The sequence below is a fragment of the Eubalaena glacialis genome, chromosome 8 (genome assembly GCF_028564815.1).
Source record: "Eubalaena glacialis isolate mEubGla1 chromosome 8, mEubGla1.1.hap2.+ XY, whole genome shotgun sequence".
Classification (NCBI taxonomy): Eukaryota; Metazoa; Chordata; class Mammalia; order Artiodactyla; family Balaenidae; genus Eubalaena; species Eubalaena glacialis.
The window spans coordinates 81,398,482-81,417,235 of NC_083723.1; the positions used below are offsets into that span (position 1 = coordinate 81,398,482).

Here is an 18,754-nt window from a genome sequence, read left to right on the forward strand (position 1 = left end):
AGGCCTTGGAAGATGAATGTGATTTTAACTGGCAGAGTTGGAGGAAAGGGGCATATCATCCAGAGAGAATGCATGAATCTTGACCTTAAGATACCAAGCGCATGACCAATACAGGGGATGGGGAACTGGGCCAGGTGGGTGGGATATAAAATGTGTGGGGTGGAAGGTGGAAACATGGACTGCAGTCAGATTCTAGAAGACCTTAAACACCATGCCAAGTGAGTTTTATCCTAATTCTGTGGATGTCTCATCTAGATCTAAAGAAGAAAATTGGAGGAAGAACATGAAAGGTTAACCAGAGAGTGGAGATTTTTGAAAGTGAGAGGCATATTATGAGAGCATTTAAATCCATGACTCTCAGACTTCCTACCCTCACCTGCACACCTGAAGGCTGCTGACCTACTCCCATTGCTAATAAGGGAGCTGTGGTTTAAGTGGTGTGGGGAGAAGTGAAACATGGACACAAAAAGTGGAGGTGGAACGAGAAAGGGTGATAGGAATTTGAGACACACTTTGGAATTAAAGTTGCTAGTAGACAAATTTGACAAATCATAGAACGTCAAGAGTGTGATACAGGGAGTTCTTGGTTTCGAGGTGGTTAACATGAAGGATATTGCTGAGATCCATGTCACAAGAGGAGTAACAGGTGCACAGGTGTGTGTGTGTGTGTATATGTGTGCGCGTGTGTGTGTGATTTGGGGGACGATATGCGGGAGATAGTGAGTTTGTTTTGGATGCGTTGAGTTTAAGGTGCTAGTGGGACACTTACGTGGAGATGTTCAGCAGTCAGTTGGAAACATAAGCCTGGGGCTGCAAACTCAACTCATTTTGAGGTGACCTATGTATGTTGCATAAGTGCCAGCAAGGCCCCAAGGTAGAGTGAGTCGATTCCAGGTGTTTCTGCTCTGCTGGCACATTCCTGAACCTTACCCAGCAAGTAATATGTCGAAGTGTCTGGCTTCCGCCTGCTCTGTCCCTGCCCATAGGAGACGTTCAATGAATTTTGTTGTAGAATGCATGAGAGGAACAGTCTCAGTTTGGCAATGCTAGAACTAAGGAGTTATACTTTTCTTGCAAATTATGGCATAGAAGTACCTAATTTCCAGTATTTACTTATATTTGATGTTTTGTCCATATATATCTAGATGTAACAAATATTTTCCTAATAACAAAAATATAACTTTACAAAAGAGGTTTAAAAAATACATAGGGAAAAAGGCAGAGAGAAAGGTGAAAGAACCATATAGTCTTAATCCTGCCTTCTTTCTTTTGTTTGTTTCTTTTGACACATTACATAGTATTTTATACTACTTTCTCTGTTATTTATTTATTTATGTTAGATATTGATTGTTTACTGTTTTTTCATTTTTGGGGAGGTGTATTTGACTCTTTACATTTCCACATAATTTTTTTCAAAATTGTAAATTTAAAAAAAGATTTTAATACAATTTTTAAAGGTTACTTTCCATTTACAGTTATTACAGAATATTGGCTGTATTTCTCATGTTGTACAATACATCCTTGAGCCTGTCTTACACCCAGTAGTTTGTACCTCCCACTCTCCTGCCCCTATCCTGTCCCTCCCCTCCCTCCCCTCTGGTAACCACTAATTTGTTCTGTATATCTGGGAGTCCGCTTCTTTTACATTATATTCACTAGTTTGTTGTATTTTTTAGATTCCACATACAAGTGATATTATACAGTATTTGTCTTTGTCTGACTTATTTCACTTAGCATAATGCACTGCAGGTCCATCCATGTTGCTGCAAATGGTAACATTTCATTCTTTTTTATGGCTGAGTAGTATTCCATTGTGTGTGTGTGTGTGTGTGCGCGTGTGTGTGTGTATACATGTATATATATCTCACATCTTCTTTATCCATTCATCTGTTGATGGACACTTAGATTGCTTCCATATCTTGGCAATTATAAATAATGCTGCTATGAATGTTGGGGTGCATGTATCTTTTTGAATTAATGTTTTTGTTTTTTTCAGATATATACCCAGGAGTGGAATTGCTGGGTCATATGGTAGTTCTAATAATGTTTTACCAGCTATCTGGGGATCCCTTAGCCCAGTAAGCTGACACACAAAATTTACCATCACACTGTGTAACTTTAAAGAATACACTTTGAACTCCTGTTGTTTTGGGTCAGCATTTGACATTATGTTTGGGCCCTCTGTTTTGTGAAATGCGGTCATTGGTGCCCATACCATTTGCTCCATCTCTTTTCTATCTTCCACTTCCCAAATTTTCTCAGCTGTATTTTTTATTTTGTTTTTATTTTTTAAATTAGCATATTGTAAGATTGACTTTTTCAGGGAACGGTAACATCCCTGTGAATTACATATAACACATGTAGAGATTTGTGTAACCACCACCACAATCAGGATACAGTGTGGTTCCATCACCCAAAAACTCCCCAGTGCTACCCCTTTGTAGTCACACCCTCCTCATCCTTTACCCCTGGCAGACACTGATCTGTTCTCTGTCACTATAGTTTTGCCTTTTCCAGAATGTCTTTGAAATATAAGCATATGGTATGCAATTATATGAGCCTAACTTCTTCACTTGAGAGTCATCCATGTTGTGTATATCAAGTGTTCTTTCTTTTTTAATTTATTTTTTATTTATTTATTTTTGGCTGCGTTGGGTCTTCGTTGCTGCGAGCGGGCTTTCTCTAGTTGTGGCGAGCGGGGGCTCCTCTTTGTTGCGGTGCGCTGGCTTCTCATTGCAGTGGCTTCTCTTGTTGCAGAGCACGGGCTCTAGGTGCGTGGGCTTCAGTAGTTGTGGCATGTAGGCTCAGTAGTTGTGTCGTGGGCTCTAGAGCACAGGCTCAGTAGTTGTGGCACATGGGCCCAGCCGCCAGGCAGCATGTGGGATCTTCCCGGACCAGGACTCGAACCCATGTCCCCCGCACTGGAAGGCAGACTCTTAACCACTGCGCCACAGGGAAGCCCAAGGGTTCTTCCTTTTTATTTTCTTATTTTTATTCCATTGCCGGGTAGGATTTTATACGTTTAATCCATTCACTCACTGAAGGACATGTGGGTTGTTTTCTGCTCTTGGAGATTGTGAATAAAGCTGATATAAACCTTCAGGTACAAGTTTTTGTATGAACATATGTCTTTGTTTATCTAGGGTAAATACCCGGGAATGAGATTACTGGGTCATATGTTAAGTGTATGTTTAACTTCATATGAAACTGCCAAACTGTTTGCTAGAGTGGCTGTACCATTGCACAATCCCATCAACAATGTATGAGAGTTCCAGTTGTTCTTCATTCTCACCAGCACATGGTACTGTCAGGTTTTTGTTTTGTTTTGCTCTATTTAGCCATTCTAATAGGTGTGAGGTGATATCTCATCATGGTTTAAATTCCCCTAATGGCTAACGATATTGAACATCTTTTTATGTTTTTATTTGTTTTCTATATATACTCTTCGGTAAAACACCTAAGTTTTTTAACTAGGGTTTTTTTTTTCTTACTGTTGAATTTTGGGAGTTCTTTATACATTTGGATGCAAATCCTTTGTTGCATCTGCAATTTGAAAATATTTTCTCTCAATCCGTAGCTTGTATTTTCATTCTCTTAGTAGTGTCTTTCCCAAAACAAAAGTTTAAAATTTTTGATAAAGTCCAATTTAGTAATTTTTTCTTTTATAGGTTGTGCTTTTGGTGTCTTGCCTAAGAACTCTTTACCAAACTCCAGGCCACAAAGATTTCTCTGTTTTCTTCTAAAAATATTATAGTTTGACATTTTACATTTAGATCTATGATCCATTTTGAACTAATGTAAGTATAAGGTATGAGGCTTAGGTTTAGTTTCATTTCTTTGCATATAGATGTCCAATTGTTCCAACATCATTTGTTGAAAAGACTAGCCTTTCTCTATTAAATTGCCTTTGCACCTTTGTGAAAAATCAGTTGACCACCATTGTGTGGATCTATTTCTGAATACTCTATGCTGTTCCATTGATCTATGGATCTACTCCTTTGCCAGTACCATGCCACCTTGACTACTGTGCCTGTAGTAAGCCTAAAAATCCGATAATGGTGAGTCCTCCAACTTTCACTTTGGCAAAATTGCTTTAGCTGTTTAGTTCCTTTCCCTTTCTATATAAATTTTAGAATCAGCATGTCTGTATCTATTTTAAAATCTTATTGAGATTTTAATTGGCATTGGAGAATTGAACTATAAATCTATGTGTCTATAAATATCTATAAGTCTCTGGGTCTTTACTATGCAGAGTCTTCCAATTCATGAACACAGTATATCTCTTCATTTATTTAGGTCTTCTTTATTTCATCAGCATTTTAGTGGTATTTAGAATCCATATCCTATGCATATTTTGTTTGATTTATGCGTAAGTATTTCATTTGCACTTGGACCTATTTTAAGGTATCATGGGTTTTTTTTTTAAAATGCCAGTTTCCAGTTGTTTATGAGTAGTATATAAAAATATGATTAATTTTTGTGTGTTGACTTTGTATCCAATAACCTTGCTAAACTGACTTTCACTTTTTGTGTATTGAAATTTTCTGCATAGAAAATCATGTTGCCTATGAATAGGGACAATTTTATTTCTTCCTTTCCAATCTGTATGCCATTTATTTCTTTGCTTTACCTTATTGTACTCACTAGGACTTCCATTTATGATGCTGAATAAGAGTGATGAGAGGGAGTATCCTTGCTTGGTCCTGATCTTAGAGGGAAAATATTTCATCATTAACTACAATGTTAGCTATACTTTTTTTGTTGATGCCTTTTATCTAGTTGATAAAGTTCCCTTTCATTCCTACTTTGATGAGAGTTTTTGTCATGCATGGATGTTGAATTTTTTCAGATGTTTTTTCTCCTTCAATGTATGTGATCATGTGATTTTTCTTCTTTAGACTGTTAATATGGTGGACTTTATTGATTGATTTTTCTATATTGAACCAGCCTTGCGTTCTCAGACTAAACCCCACGTAGTTGTAGTTTATTATTCTTTTTATATATTACTTGATTCTAGCAACTTCTTCATAGTTAAGGATAATAACATTTGCCTTCTGTTATGTAACCATAATTAAGTGTTTCTTGTTTTGTCTCTAAAAGTTGAGGCCTGTAGAGGTAAGGTAACTTGCCTAAGTTATGCCACTAATAAATGGTGGATCCAGGATCCCATCCAAGATGAGGGGACTCTAGAACCCTCATTTTTAACTGCAGCAACGTCTGTCTCCCACTGATAGAAGGCTGATGGGCCCCTCCATGGGTGACTCACTCTATCAAGACTGCTTGGCCCATGACAAACTGGACCCAGATGCTTCCGTAAGTGGTAACTCAGCCAGATCAGAATAGTACATTGTAGAACTGACCCTTGAGCCCAGCTCTTTCCACTATATCATACTGCCTTCTTAACAGCTAGCCAGCAAATAGACTTTTGGCAGCCCAACAGCACCAAAAGAAGTGGCCAGGGAAGAACAAACGATGTCAGGAGCATGGACCACAGAGACATCAGGCGGGGTGTAGAGGATCACCTGCAGGCCAAAGAAGGACTCCTTGGGTGCTAAATAGAGAAGGAAGGGCCTGCCACTCTTCGTCAATGGGGCCCAGAACTGGAGTGAGGTACAAGGGTGATGACGGAATTATAGAGCACATATGCCGAGCAGACTAGGTCTGTTGACCTAGGGGCCTGACCCAGAGGGGTTTGAAAGCAGGTTCTGTAATGGATGAGAATATCATCGGATCCAGCAGCGAGACGCTTTCAGTGCTGTCCTTGAGCTAAGCTGTAAGTCATTGTTTCTCTAGGGTCCAATCCAAGTCCAGACCCAGAGGCTTCTGTTGGATTCTCCATCCAAAGGACCCAGTAAAGTGACGGTGAGAAAAGAAAGTCTAGATACATTTACATTATCATCTATAATAGGTGAAATACTTTGGAAACATCTTGAACTTTCTAGAAATTTTGGAATTTCCCGTCTTTTGATTATTTTTGTTACCTTTGTCTCCTTTCATATTTGAGCAGTGCTCATAATCTTTATTTCAGAGTCAACAAAGGGAGGCCGTATGCTGAAAACCCTGCATTTTTCCCTGCAGCCAGCAAGGAGGTGTGAAAGGAGAGTAGGGGACCTAGGTGGACCAACAGGGTTGGCCCACGCAAGCTTCTGTGTTACCTGAAGAGGGAGTTTCAGATACAGGCTATTTACAGTTGAAGGCATCAGCCTCACAGCGTAGGGTTACTCTAAGCAGTTTCCATTTTAAGTACTCTCAGCCCTCTCCCCTGCCAAGACAGCTGCTGGCTCACGTTTAATGCAGTAATCAGACTGTTCTCAGAGTCCATCATTCAGCCTTGGCTGTCCTTTCTGGCCCTGGCAAAGGCCTAGCACTTAGCTCCTTGGGCCCCAACCTCTCTCTCTCTCTCTCTCTCTTTCTCTCTCTCTCTCTCTCTGCCCTTCTTTTGCTTCTGATGCCCTTCCCTGCCCCTTCCTTCCTACTCTGGCTGTCACACTCCATGTGAAGCAACATCTGCCGTGGTCCTGGGCCCGAAGGCAGTCGGGCCACTCCCCCTACCCAGCTGCAGGCTTGCCATGTATTTCCTGGGTGTTCAACCTTCACTATTTTCCTGGGTGATGTCATTACTAAGGGGTTAGCATGGTGGTTAAGAGAGCCTGACTTGCCTGGGCTCACCTCTCAGTTCTCCACTTACTAGTGGTAGATAGCCTGCTTCCCCTCTGTGCCTCATCTGTAAACTGGAGATGATACTCATAACTAGTACCTACATCATGAGATTGTCCAAGTGCCCTTTAAATGAATTAATACACGTAAAGTACTTGGAACAGTGCCGGGCACACACAACTGCCTTCCCATTTCTTTGTGTTATTGCTGTTGCTGTCACCCTTTGCATGTTGCAGCTTCCTTACCCAGACTCCAAAGTCACCTTTGTGTGCATAGTAAAGAGAAAGAACCAGATCTCAGTGAAAGTTGATTATTTCAAATGAAGGAGAGGAAGGAGTCACAGGTTTCAAGCTTCGATGAATGGGAGAAAGCCTTTGACAGAAATGGTAATGCTGGGAGTGATAAGCTGGAACTGATGACAGTAGGGCTATCTCACTAGTTTGCAAATTAATCTGCTGGGATGGGAGCATATTTCTTTTTGATAGTACTTTTTGTCTAAAATAAATAGAAGATATGACACCTCAACCGGTTTTTGAGACAGTGTTCCAACTATGTATCATTTCTTAGCAGTTCCTAGCGCCAGGTCCTTGACTACCAATGCTAGGCTGTATTTTGAGTTTACAAGGTTGTTCTTTCCAGGTCCAACATAGGTTTTTTTTTTTTTTTTCTTTTTTTAATACTTAGTTATTATTAATGATACTACATTTTTTAAAAAATATTAATTAATTTATTTATTTAGGCTGTGTTGGGTCTTCGTTTCTGTGTGAGGGCTTTCTCCAGTTGCGGCAAGTGGGGGCCACTCTTCATCACGGTGCGCGGGCCTCTCACTATCGCGGCCTCTCTTGTTGCGGAGCACAGGCTCCAGACGCGCAGGCTCAGTAATTGTGGCTCACGGGCCTAGCCGCTCCGCGGCATGGGGGATCTTCCCAGACCAGGGCTCGAACCCGTGTCCCCTGCATTGGCAGGCAGATTCTCAACCACTGCGCCACCAGGGAAGCCCCCAACATAGGTTTTTAAAGCAGCCTTTCTTATAATTTAAATTTTAGTCTTGAAAGCCTGGGAATGTTGGCATTATCGAATAAGAGAGAATGGTGCTGAATCCCCATTTCCTGGGACAAAGTGACTAAAGGATAAAAGTGTGAAGACAGTTTGAAGAATCAGGGCTGTGGCGTAACCTCAAAGGCAGTGGCTTCTCTTCCCATACCTGCATGTTTTGTTGCAGCAGACAGATGTCAAAAATCTAGGGGCTTAAAGTTTATATAAATTTCACTTCAATAAAATACTGCTCACAGTTTTTTTTTAAAGCTGGATATGCTGGTACTAATAGAGGAATGGCTTATTTTTTGCATGCTAAGAGTTGCCACTCAAAAATAAGAGGAAAAGGAATATGTAAAAGCTATAATATTTGGCAAGATATGAGTAGTGCTGTAGAGAATTACAAATGATGTGCTTTGGAGGGGCTGTGGATCATCTAAAGAAAAGGCTAGTTGAAGAAGTTTAAAAAAAAAACATCTTGTATAGAAAACTGTTTTTGATGTAGAGCTTAAAGGAGAAGAAAAAGTTTGGGCAGGTACAGCAGGGCTGAGGCAGCAGGAGTATTCCCAGAAGAGGCAGAAGCGTGAGCACAGGACTGGAAGTACAGTTGTAGGTAGGGAGGCACTGCTGTACAGTGGAAATGCTTTATTACAGTGGTGTGGGTAGAAAAATGTTGGCATTTATAGGTAAACTCAGGGTAGAATATAGAAATACAGTCAAGCCCAGCAGGTGATATTTATGAGGACTTTGACTTTTTTATCCCAAGGGAAATGGAAAACCATTGCAGGTTTTGAGCAGAGTCACTTGATCCGGGTGGCAGGGGCACTACTCAGGGTAAGCACGTTGTTCTAGGAACAAAAAAGGACTCTTTATCTGGCCTTCCAGGATCAGGAGGCCTCCTGGAAAATAGCCAAGAGACAAGTGTGAAAAGAGCAGAGAGATTAGCTCAAGCTAAGGTCCAGAGGTGAGCTCCAACCTGGAAGGCTCAAGAAGTGGAAGGTCTGGGCTGGTCACTAAGGGCCTTGTGCAACATGACGGGATTTGAACTTGATCCTGAGGGCAGTGGGGCACCAGCAGAGATTTTTATGGAGGGGAGGGACATGGTAAGTGACATGTCCCTTATACTGATCACTCTGATGGCTGTGTGGAAGGGGATGAGACAGGAGGCAGGAAGACCAGGTGAGGGAATCCAGAAGTACTGGTGGCCTGCATTAAGTCAGCATCACAGAGATGGAGAAAAGGAGCCAGATTCTAGAGTAATCACTCAGGAAAAATCAACAGGAGTTTGTGATGGAGTGGCTGTTGAGAACAAGGAAGAAGGAAGGGTCTGAGATGGCCTCCAGGTCCTTGGGAAAGGAGGTAGCTGCCAGTATATGGTAACCAAAGCGATGCCAGTGGGTGAGATGACTCTGAGGGATGGACTTCCTCATGGGTGTAGAGAATAGGACCAGACTCCCCTATAGTCTTTAGCCCCAACGAAAGGGTCCTAACTCTGCTTTACCTCTTGATAAGCAAGTGGCACTCTGTGAGGCAGCTCTGTACTCCAGGTAACAGTCCTGGGTCTGTAGACAGTTGTTTAAGAAGCCAGGCTTTAAAAAAGGAGGATAGAAGGTATTTGGATTTCTGAAAATGAGAAATGAAACTGTTAGATCTGAAAATGCCTCATTCTGGAACAGCCTGGCTTGTGCGTATTTGGGGTGCAGGGAACATTGTGTCAGGCCTGACAGGGGAAAGTTCATTTTCTCTGAAAATATGTCCTGTCTCTCTTTTGGATCTCAGGCTCTCTCTTCTCCTACGTAAAGACGGTAGCAGCCGGAGGAAGGTAGTGCCAGTTCTGGCTGTCCTTGGGATTCAGATTTAGTAAAGAAATGCAAGTACCCTGGCAACTGATACCTGTCTGCCCCCAAGTTTGGAGGAAGCAGGAGGAGGCTGAGGGCTGGGCTAATGAGCAGGCTGTGTACCTGGAAACCTGAGTACTAATTTGAGGTTTAACAGCCACATTGGAGAAAGCCCCTTTGGGAGACTGCAAGGCTGGCATTGTACTGGAATGATTGGGTTTAGATCATCTTTGAGACAAACAACCTGCTAGATTTGGATCAACCCCCTAGATTTTGATTAGGGTTTCTCACAGAAACCAGGATCAATCAGACAGACATAGTAATGGCATAGGGTGGCAGGGTCACAAATAGCAGGAGGACATGCATTCCATTCCATTTGGGCTGGACTGCCATCCCCCTCCCCCAAACTATACTGAAACCTGATCAACTGACTTGTTGGAATGACAAATGGATATGCCAAAGCTTTTATAATTTATCAAGACAGGAGGACATCCTCACCCTTGGCCCAGTTAGTACTGTTTCTAATATTCCTGGTTCACTTCCGTTTTTCAGCCTGTATTTGGCAGGACGATGGGCTAATTTGCATTACTGTTCTACTATTTTGCCTCTTTTTAGGATCCAGGCTATTCCACTGGAAGCTTGTTTTAGAAGAACCGAGTCAACAAAAGCTTTGTGTGGAACTCAACAAATTGTCACACTCGATAACAATGTTAAGAAAGAACAGGAGCAAACTTTGAAATGTTTTAGTTTTTTGTTTTGTACGTAGGGGGACGGGGAGGCGTGTTTGGTGGATATATTTGCCATGGGAAAAGTGTTCAGGAGTGACTGTCTCTCTCGATTATATTTTTAGTGAAGTTGCCAATAATCAGGATTTACATAGAATAAAAGACCCAGTAAATATTTGAAAATCTTCTCTTTCCTGTGTCTGTATACTGTAACCGTGGTAACAAGACTTCTTAGGCTTGTAGATTTTTAAGAAAGCAAATTACGGATGAATTGTTAATAAATATTGAAGATGGAGTAGAAACAACTGTCACGGTAAAATATGGTCTTCGATGTGCAAATGAATATGTCCTTAGATGTCCTTTTGTACAAAACCAATTAAGCTGTGGTCCCCTTAGCCATGAAGTTATTCGCTCTTTCCTACCTCACAGTAGAGGACTGAAGGATACCATACTAATATCAGGTGAGGGAGAGCCCTCTGGTGGAAAATCATCAGGGCAGACAGTGGCACAGGAAAAAAAGCAGAGAAGTCAAAGAAGGAATGTTAAATTTAGTCCAGCGAGTTGAACTGCAAAACATAAACATGATGGGACTTGCCATATTCTCCTGCTGATTTGGAAGATATTTATCAACAAGTCTGTCATGTGGAATTGTCAGGAATGTATTGAGGCTTGTGCTAAGTAGGAACTCAAATTAAAATCATTATTCCAAGGATACACAGTGTTCTTCATAGCCCTCACCTAAAAAGCTTGGGATGGACAAGGTCAGGGAGTGGGGGGTGCATTTTGGTAATAAATTAAAAAATCTAACGTAGATGAGACGAACACCACCACCCCTACTCAGGGGTTGTTAGAGATAGGGTTCCAGTTGCTTCTTTAAACAGAAGAATGCAATTCATTGTGTTGTTTTTCTTGTAACTAGGAAGAAAATTACAAAGCACTTTCACCCCCTAATCCCTGACCATAATACATGCCTGAGATTATAATGCCACATTTTTATAAAAATTTTCATAGTCTCTTGGCTAGGGTCATGATATTTCTGTTGGCCCTTTATTCTTATTACTAATTATTTGTAAATATGAGAGGAGACTTTAAAAATCTTAAAATTTTGCAGTTTAAAATGACTTACTGGCTAATTGTTTATAGAGAGAGATTTAAAAAATCATATTGTGTGGAAAATACCCTGCTGTACATGTGCATTCATACATACATTCCTAAAAAACATATATCGTTAGGGTTGGGGCCCCTGGCTTATAGCTCTGTTATTGACCATCATCCGTGAGCCCCTCTCAAGGGGTCAAAAAGCATGTTTCCAGGCAACAAGAAACTGACTTTGAAGCTTATGCCCTACAAAACCTGTGTAAGATGCATCACCAGTGCAGTAGAGTCGGCCGGTGAAAATGTGGACCCAGCACCTTTTAGCTAAAACCACAATTGCCTTCATTTCCAGTCTGTGACACTGGAGAGTCTCTGACTGTCTAGTTGGCAAACCTGGTTTGTCCTTTTCTGACAAATGGCCGTATGGAGAAAATGGCTATAGCAAGAGCTTGTAAATCCTATCTGTCCTTCAAGGACCATCTCAGTAAGGTCTCCTGTCTTCCTTGCAGCCTGAACTCTCGGGGTCTTCCTCTCTGTGAGACTCACATGGGCGCTCAGTCATATGCTGCGTTGTATGGTGGCTTAACTCCTTGCACGGGTGTCCTGTCTCCCTGGTAGATGCATATGCCCTTGAGGGCAAGGCCAGTGTATCCTGGGTCTAGTTCATTCACACTCATTCATTCATTCACTCATTCATTCATCCAATAAATAGTTTTTGAGACTATCTGGGGCCAAGTTTTACTCTCTGGAGATGTACTGGTGAACAAAACGAACAAGATCTCTTTCCTGCCTGTGGGAGTGGTGAACCTTCAACTCATACCCACAACTGGAAATTTTCCACAAGGAAAGATAAATATAAATATATACACTGTGATAAAACTTAACAGAGGAAAAAAGAATATAGTGCCATAAGAGAGAACCCTGGGTGGCCTTATTTATGTTGGGGGTCAGAAAACACCACCGAAGTGGAAATGTTTAAGATGAAAACCAAAGACATGGTATTCCCCATGTACTAAAAAGTACTTCTTACTTCGAGAAATGTTTCATCAGCTCTCAGGTCACGTGGTATAATACTGCTAACTGCGGAGGATCCTCCTGGCTGTGTCTTCCAGTGCGACCCCACCCTTCCCTTATTTGCCACCAACCAGTGTATGTTCTTTCTGGTGCTCCCCGGTTCCGATAGCCCATGGAGACCCTGCCGTGTCAGCACAAGCTATAGTGGAAGTGAAGCAGTTGGACCTCAGTGCTACTTGCAGAGATAGGACAAAGGTTCTTCTCGTGAACAAACTTACAAAGCATTTTAGCAGTCTAGAGAACAATTATGCTAACCACAGCACCATGCCCTTGATCGCTGTAGTGCTTCAAAATAAAAAGCACGTGGCCTTTGGAATTCAGCAGATCTGGGTTTGAAGCTAGCCCTGTGACCTTGAAGAGATTTCATAGTCTGTTTTCTCATCTGTAAAATGAGGGCAAACTCACTTGAAACTCACAAGGTTTTGTGAGGATTAACATAACGCACCCAGACACAGAGGAGAAGGCAGTCACTAAACCTTCATTGCAATCCCCTGTACTTCTTTCTTTCTGGATTTGGTCCGGGAGGGACCTGGGGGCACCAGGCAGCGTAATTATTCAGAACCTGGGAGCAGGAGTCAGGAACACACAGACAGAAGCCCAGATAAGTGGGTGGGGCTCACCTAGGAGGAGAAAGAGGGGCTTTGCATTAGGGCTCCTTAAGACTTATGGAAGTTTGATCACAAGAAAGAGTCTGTTCTAGGTCCCCCAGGAGAGGGATGTGAGCCGGGCAGGAGGTAAGTTTCCCTCAAGACCCGAGACCCATAGGTAACTGCATTGGTGAGATGGGCCTTGGGAGTGGTGCAGGGGAGGGCAAACAGGAAAGGCAGAAAAATATGGGAGGAGAAACTTACCTCGAATAGGACATATGACTTGTCTGCAATTGTTATATGTGATTATAATCAGATCCCTCTTAATCCTTTACAGGTAAGTACAGATGCTTCCAGCTTGAGAAAGGCAGATCCCAAAGGTCGGAGTGCACTGTTGGCTGATATCCAGCAAGGAACTCGCCTACGAAAAGTCACGCAGATCAATGACCGCAGTGCCCCACAAATAGACAGTAAGTGAGCATCTGGGCCAGGGCGGCTGAGAGCCAAGGGCAGGCCATGTGAGGCTCAGCCAGACACGCCTGGCTTGCTCAGGGCAGGAGCCACAAATGCTACCCAGGACACACATCAGGCCATCTTAGACCTGCTCAGTGTACAATTCACATGGGCGAGAGAATCAGAGCTACCCTTCCAGGTCTGCAGAGGGTGTATAGCATGTCTACCATCACTTTTCAAATGCTTAAAAAAAAACTTCATGGTAAGATAATTTTTTAGTTGTGATAAAATACACATAATATAAAACTCACCATTTTAACCATTTTAAAGTATCCAATTCAGTGGCATTTATCCATATATATTCAGAATGTTGTTGCAACCATCACCCCTGTCTAGTTCCAGAACATTTCCACCACCCCAAAAGGAAACCCATACCTATTAGCAATCCCTCCCTAATCCCTCTATCTCCCTGAATCCCTGGCAACCACTAAGTCTACTTTCTGTCACTATGGATTTGCCTATTCTGGATATTTCATACAAATGGAATCTTATGATATGTGGCCTTTTGTGACTGGCTCCTTTTACTTCCCATAATGTTTTCAAAGGTCATCCATGTTATAGAATGTATCAGTACTTTACTCCTTTTTATTGTTGAATAAGAGTTGATTGTATGGATGTACCACTTTGTGTTTATCCATTGAGAGACAACATTTAAAGATCACTTACCCTGTGTCAACATAGTCCGCAAATTGAATGAGAGAAAAATTCAAGTCTCAACGTTAACAAATGCACACAAATGTCCACAGAGCCTGGCAAAGTTTTTGTTTTTCACAAGGAAAAATATTTCTGCTGAATTCTCTCACAGGATCATATGACTGTATGTTTCTATGTCTTCTAGAGTATGATAGTGTAAAAGGAGCCCTGTGCCTGGGTCAGATGACCATGTTGAGTTCTGATTCTGCTACTGGGCAAATCAGGGAAGCTCTCTGAGGCTCAGTTTGCTCATCTGCAAAATGGGGAGATAATAATACCTGCTCTCTTTTTTTGTCGAGATTGTTGAAGGCTGAAATAACATATGCGGAAATATTTTTCAATGTAAGGTATTATTATGTCTCCATATATTTTGCTATGATACATGATGGTAATTCTCAAAGATAGTCCTAAGATCTAATTGTATCTAATATCTGTAATTATATATGTTAATGCACATGGATAGACAAATTATTTTAAGACATATTTTCAACACTGATTACAATAAAAATTAGTTTCTGGCTAGCCCCACTATCTAATTAGTTAAGCCCAATTAACAGATAAATCCATTTTATTGGAACACTCATTTCTTTATCATTCTAGTGAAGAGGTAACGTATAATGTTAATACTTGGAATAATCTGGCCACATTCATCCACCAGTGGGCACTGTGCCCTGATTTCTCTGTGCATATTAGCTTCAGGCTGTGAACATTTTCTGCCAGGAATTCTTGTAATCTTTCTCATTTTATGTAGTTGGTAATCACATACATCTGGAAGGCTGGAATTAGTGACACCTCTCCTCAGGGGCTCATGAGCTTTCTCTTCCATAGAAAAAAAACTGGTGCAGGGAAGAACATGGGGCGCGGGGAGTGGGAGCTGGGGAGACAGAGAAGGAAAATGCCAAAGCAAAATTCACTGCAGACCTTCACTTCCTGCTTGCAAGTCCTGGGCCAGGCTCTGTGGACAAGAAGTTAAAATTATCGCCTGAATTAAATCTGTGGGTTTTCTTGGTCTAGTCCTCCCACAAAAACAGTCAAGTGAAAATGGGGTCAGCTCTATACCTACAGTATCTGGGTTTTCTAATTGGAAAGGTACTGCCAGTTCCCCCATTGGCATCTACTAAATGGCAGTATAAGGATGCTTTTTTTTTTTTTTTTTTATCCCTTTTCAGAGTGGTCACTACTGATGATTCTTTGGTAGCTTGGAGAGGGTGGCAGACAGGCCTGGGCACATGAGTCTATAGGGTATCAAGGCAGTGGGTTCTTGAGAAAGATACTGGGTAGAAGGGTAACACTGGTGGTAGGAGAACAGGACGGCTGCCACAGGCAGTGTTAGACCACAGTCGGGGTGAGAGTTGGCCGCTCAGCTCTGCTCACAGGTCCACATCTACTCGCCTCTTCTCTCTACAGGTTCTAAAGGAACCAACAAAGAAGGAGGAGGTCCTGCAAACTCTCGAGGCGGGAGCACGCCCCCAGCCCTGGGAGATCTGTTTGCTGGTGGCTTTCCAGTGTTACGGCCAGCAGGCCAGAGGGATGCAGCAGGTAAGGAAGAGTTCAGACTGGCTACCCTGTGACCCTTATCTCCTTACCTTGTAGAACCAACAGGACAATCCTCACCTGCCAGTAAGTGACATGTTGAGAGTGAACAGTTATATGGTAGGAGATCACATATTTGGAAGCCTGAGTACTGGAAGTTTCCAAAACACAGAATTGTTTTTAAGGGATCTTTGAAATCCTCATCCTGTTTAAATCATCCCATTGTAATCACTGAAGAATGAGTTGCCATAGTGTAGAGTCTTTAGCAACAGTGTGATCGTGGCCCACACTGCAAAGTATGGATGTAAATCACAGTAGAAGATCTTAGTGGCATCACTGTGGACTCGCTGGCAATGGTGAGTTGTGATGGTTCTCCAGCATTATATCTGTTAGGTGTTGCTGTGTAACAAACCCTAAACCTGAGGGGCTTTGAATAACCATTTATTTATCTTACAGCTCGGTGGGTTGGCAATTAGGGTGGCCTCAGGTGGGCCCCCTCTAGCATCTACAGGTTGCGTCAGTGGCTTTGCTAATCGTGTATTTCTTATGTCTCTGGTGCCCCTGCTGGGACAACTGGCCTGACTGATCCCTCTGGTCTCTCAGGATCTAGCAAACTATTTAGGTTTGTCGTCATGGTGATGGCAGGATGGAGAGGACAGAGTATGTAAAGCCTCTTGAGCCTTAGTCTTTTTTTTTTTTTTTAATAAATTTATTTATTTTCTTTATTTATTTTTGGCTGTGTTGGGTCTTCCTTGCTGCGGGCGGGCTTCCTCTAGTTGCAGCGAGCGGGGGCTACTCTTCATTGTGGTGCACGGGCTTCTCATTGCGGTGGCTTCTCTTGTTGTGGAGCACGGGCTCTAGGCGCGCGGGCTTCAGTAGTTGGGGCACACGGGCTCAGTAGTTGTGGCTCGCGGGCTCTAGAGCGCAGGCTCAGTAGTTGTGGCGCACGGGCTTAGTTGCTCCGTGGCACGTGGGATCTTCCCGGACCAGGGATCCAACCCGTGTCCCCTGCATTGGCAGGCAGATTCTTAACCACTGCGCTACCAGGGAAGTTCTGGCTTAGTCTTGGAACTGGCAAAGCATCACTTCCTACCACAGCCTGTCGCCCGAAGCAAGTCGCAGGCCAGCTCAGAGACAAGGGTGGGCAAGAGATTTCAACTCTGATGAAAGGAACTGCGAAATCACATTTCCAAGACTGTGGAATCAGGAATGCGTGGTTAATTGAGACCATTTTTGCAACCAGTCTACCGCAGTCGTTTGTGTTTTAACAGGTACCAGATGTTTTGAAAGTACTGAATTAAAATCGGGCAAATATATAATTATTATGTGCAAAAAAAGTGTTTTTCCTATTACTGTGCTCTTTAGTCAGAAAGATATAAAAAATCCAAGAATTTCATTTGTCTAGGGAATATCAAGCCCCAAACATTCCTGGTCTAGAGTCTTCTACCATGTGACTTCGCTAACCTCTTCAATGGCCTCTGTGGCTGTTAGATGTTACACGGTGCATTTGCTGCCGTCACTTACTGATAAAGTCCAGTTTGAACCTTCGGAGCCATTTCATTTCCTCATTTTTGCTGAGACTTTGGCAGATAAGAAGGTGCTGAAGTCCTCCTGAATAAAGACAGCTGGCATTCCTCAGTGCCCACTTCTTTTTCAAAATTCCTGAGTTGGATCCAAAAACAAGTCCTCTAGGGTATAAAACTTCCACTGGTCTCTCGTCACACAAATAAAGATAGGAGAAATAACCGCCAGTGAGCTTTTAACAGGGACCAGCCAAAGGAAGTCAGCAGTATTCTAACTTGTCTCCAATAGGACACAAGTGTCAGATGTTTGAGCCACTAGGTGAAGACAAGAATTGACCTTTTTGGAGGCAACAAAGTCCATAATGAAGTGACTAATTATGCCTGTTACAGGATAGAAACTCAAGGACAAGCCAATAGGTAGATAAACGGACTGGGCGTCATGTCAGAGTAAGACAGACCATGGCTCTCCTCTCTCAGAACTCTCCTATTGGCCCCTTTGTCATTCAGAGAAAAGGACTTCGGCCCTTGCTACCTGTTTCATCTTATTTTCTACCACTTTTGGCAGCCATGCTGCCCTCCTTGCTGTTCTTGCACATACCAGGCATGCTGCTACCACAGGGCCTTTGCACTGACCGCTCCTATGGCCTGAAACACTCTTCCTAAGGTGTCCACATGGCCCAGTCTCCCTTCCTTCAAGTCTCCGCTCAAGTGGCAGCTGATCAACCTATCAGGGAGGCTTTTACTCATCATCTCATATATTGATAAAATATGAGTCCCACCCTCTCATTCTATATTCCCTCTACCTTGATTTATTTTTCTTATATTAGTTATCACCATCTGACATATTATTTATTAACTGGTTTCTTTCTTTATTTTCTGTCTTATCCCTCTAAATGTAAGCTCCATGAAGGCAGGAGCTGTGTTGTGTTCACTGCCTTACAAATGCCTAGTGCGTAGTGGGTGCTCAGTAAATATTTGTTGAGTGGAATGTGTGAGTGGGTAGTGTGGTTGCTTAGAGCCATCAGGCCCAGAAATCCGTGTCTAGTGCTGACAATACTTTTAGCAGCCCATGACAGTGTTTGAATTTCTTTTAAAATTTAAAAAACGTGAACTTTTAGGGTCAAAGATTATATTTGTCTTTATACCAAAGCAGTCAGGAAACATAATTTTAAAAACATTTTTTAAGGAGGAAGGGGCCCACAGAGGCAAAAGCGCCCAGGGTCTTTGAAAGTCATAATGTGGCCCTGGCTTAGAGCTCCGTGGGAGGGATCGTTAAAATAAGATATGATGAGTGAGTGATAAACATCACTGGCTTGTATAGAATGTGTAATGAGACTTCCATGCAATCCAAGTTCTCTTGGAAACATATACACATGGAAAGAGGAAGCCACAGTTCATCTTTTGATAAACCCCAGGCTCTAAAAGCTGATTCCTTTCACATCAGTGAAGCCCCCTTGATGCTCTTGAGCTGGTCTTTCCCC

The 18,754-nt window shown here is 42.4% G+C and overlaps 1 protein-coding gene across 4 annotated transcripts in view; it reads left to right on the forward strand.

The window, feature by feature from the left end:
- The window catches only part of WIPF3 (WAS/WASL interacting protein family member 3), an 86,625-nt gene that overhangs the window by 43,693 nt on the left and 24,178 nt on the right, over window positions 1–18,754 (forward strand). For all 4 annotated transcript variants that reach the window (XM_061198634.1, XM_061198635.1, XM_061198632.1 and 1 more), the window contains exons 3-4: window positions 13,349–13,481; window positions 15,625–15,756. In XM_061198634.1, coding sequence (XP_061054617.1) covers window positions 13,349–13,481; window positions 15,625–15,756 — 265 coding nt within the window. The remainder of the gene's footprint in view (window positions 1–13,348; window positions 13,482–15,624; window positions 15,757–18,754) is intronic.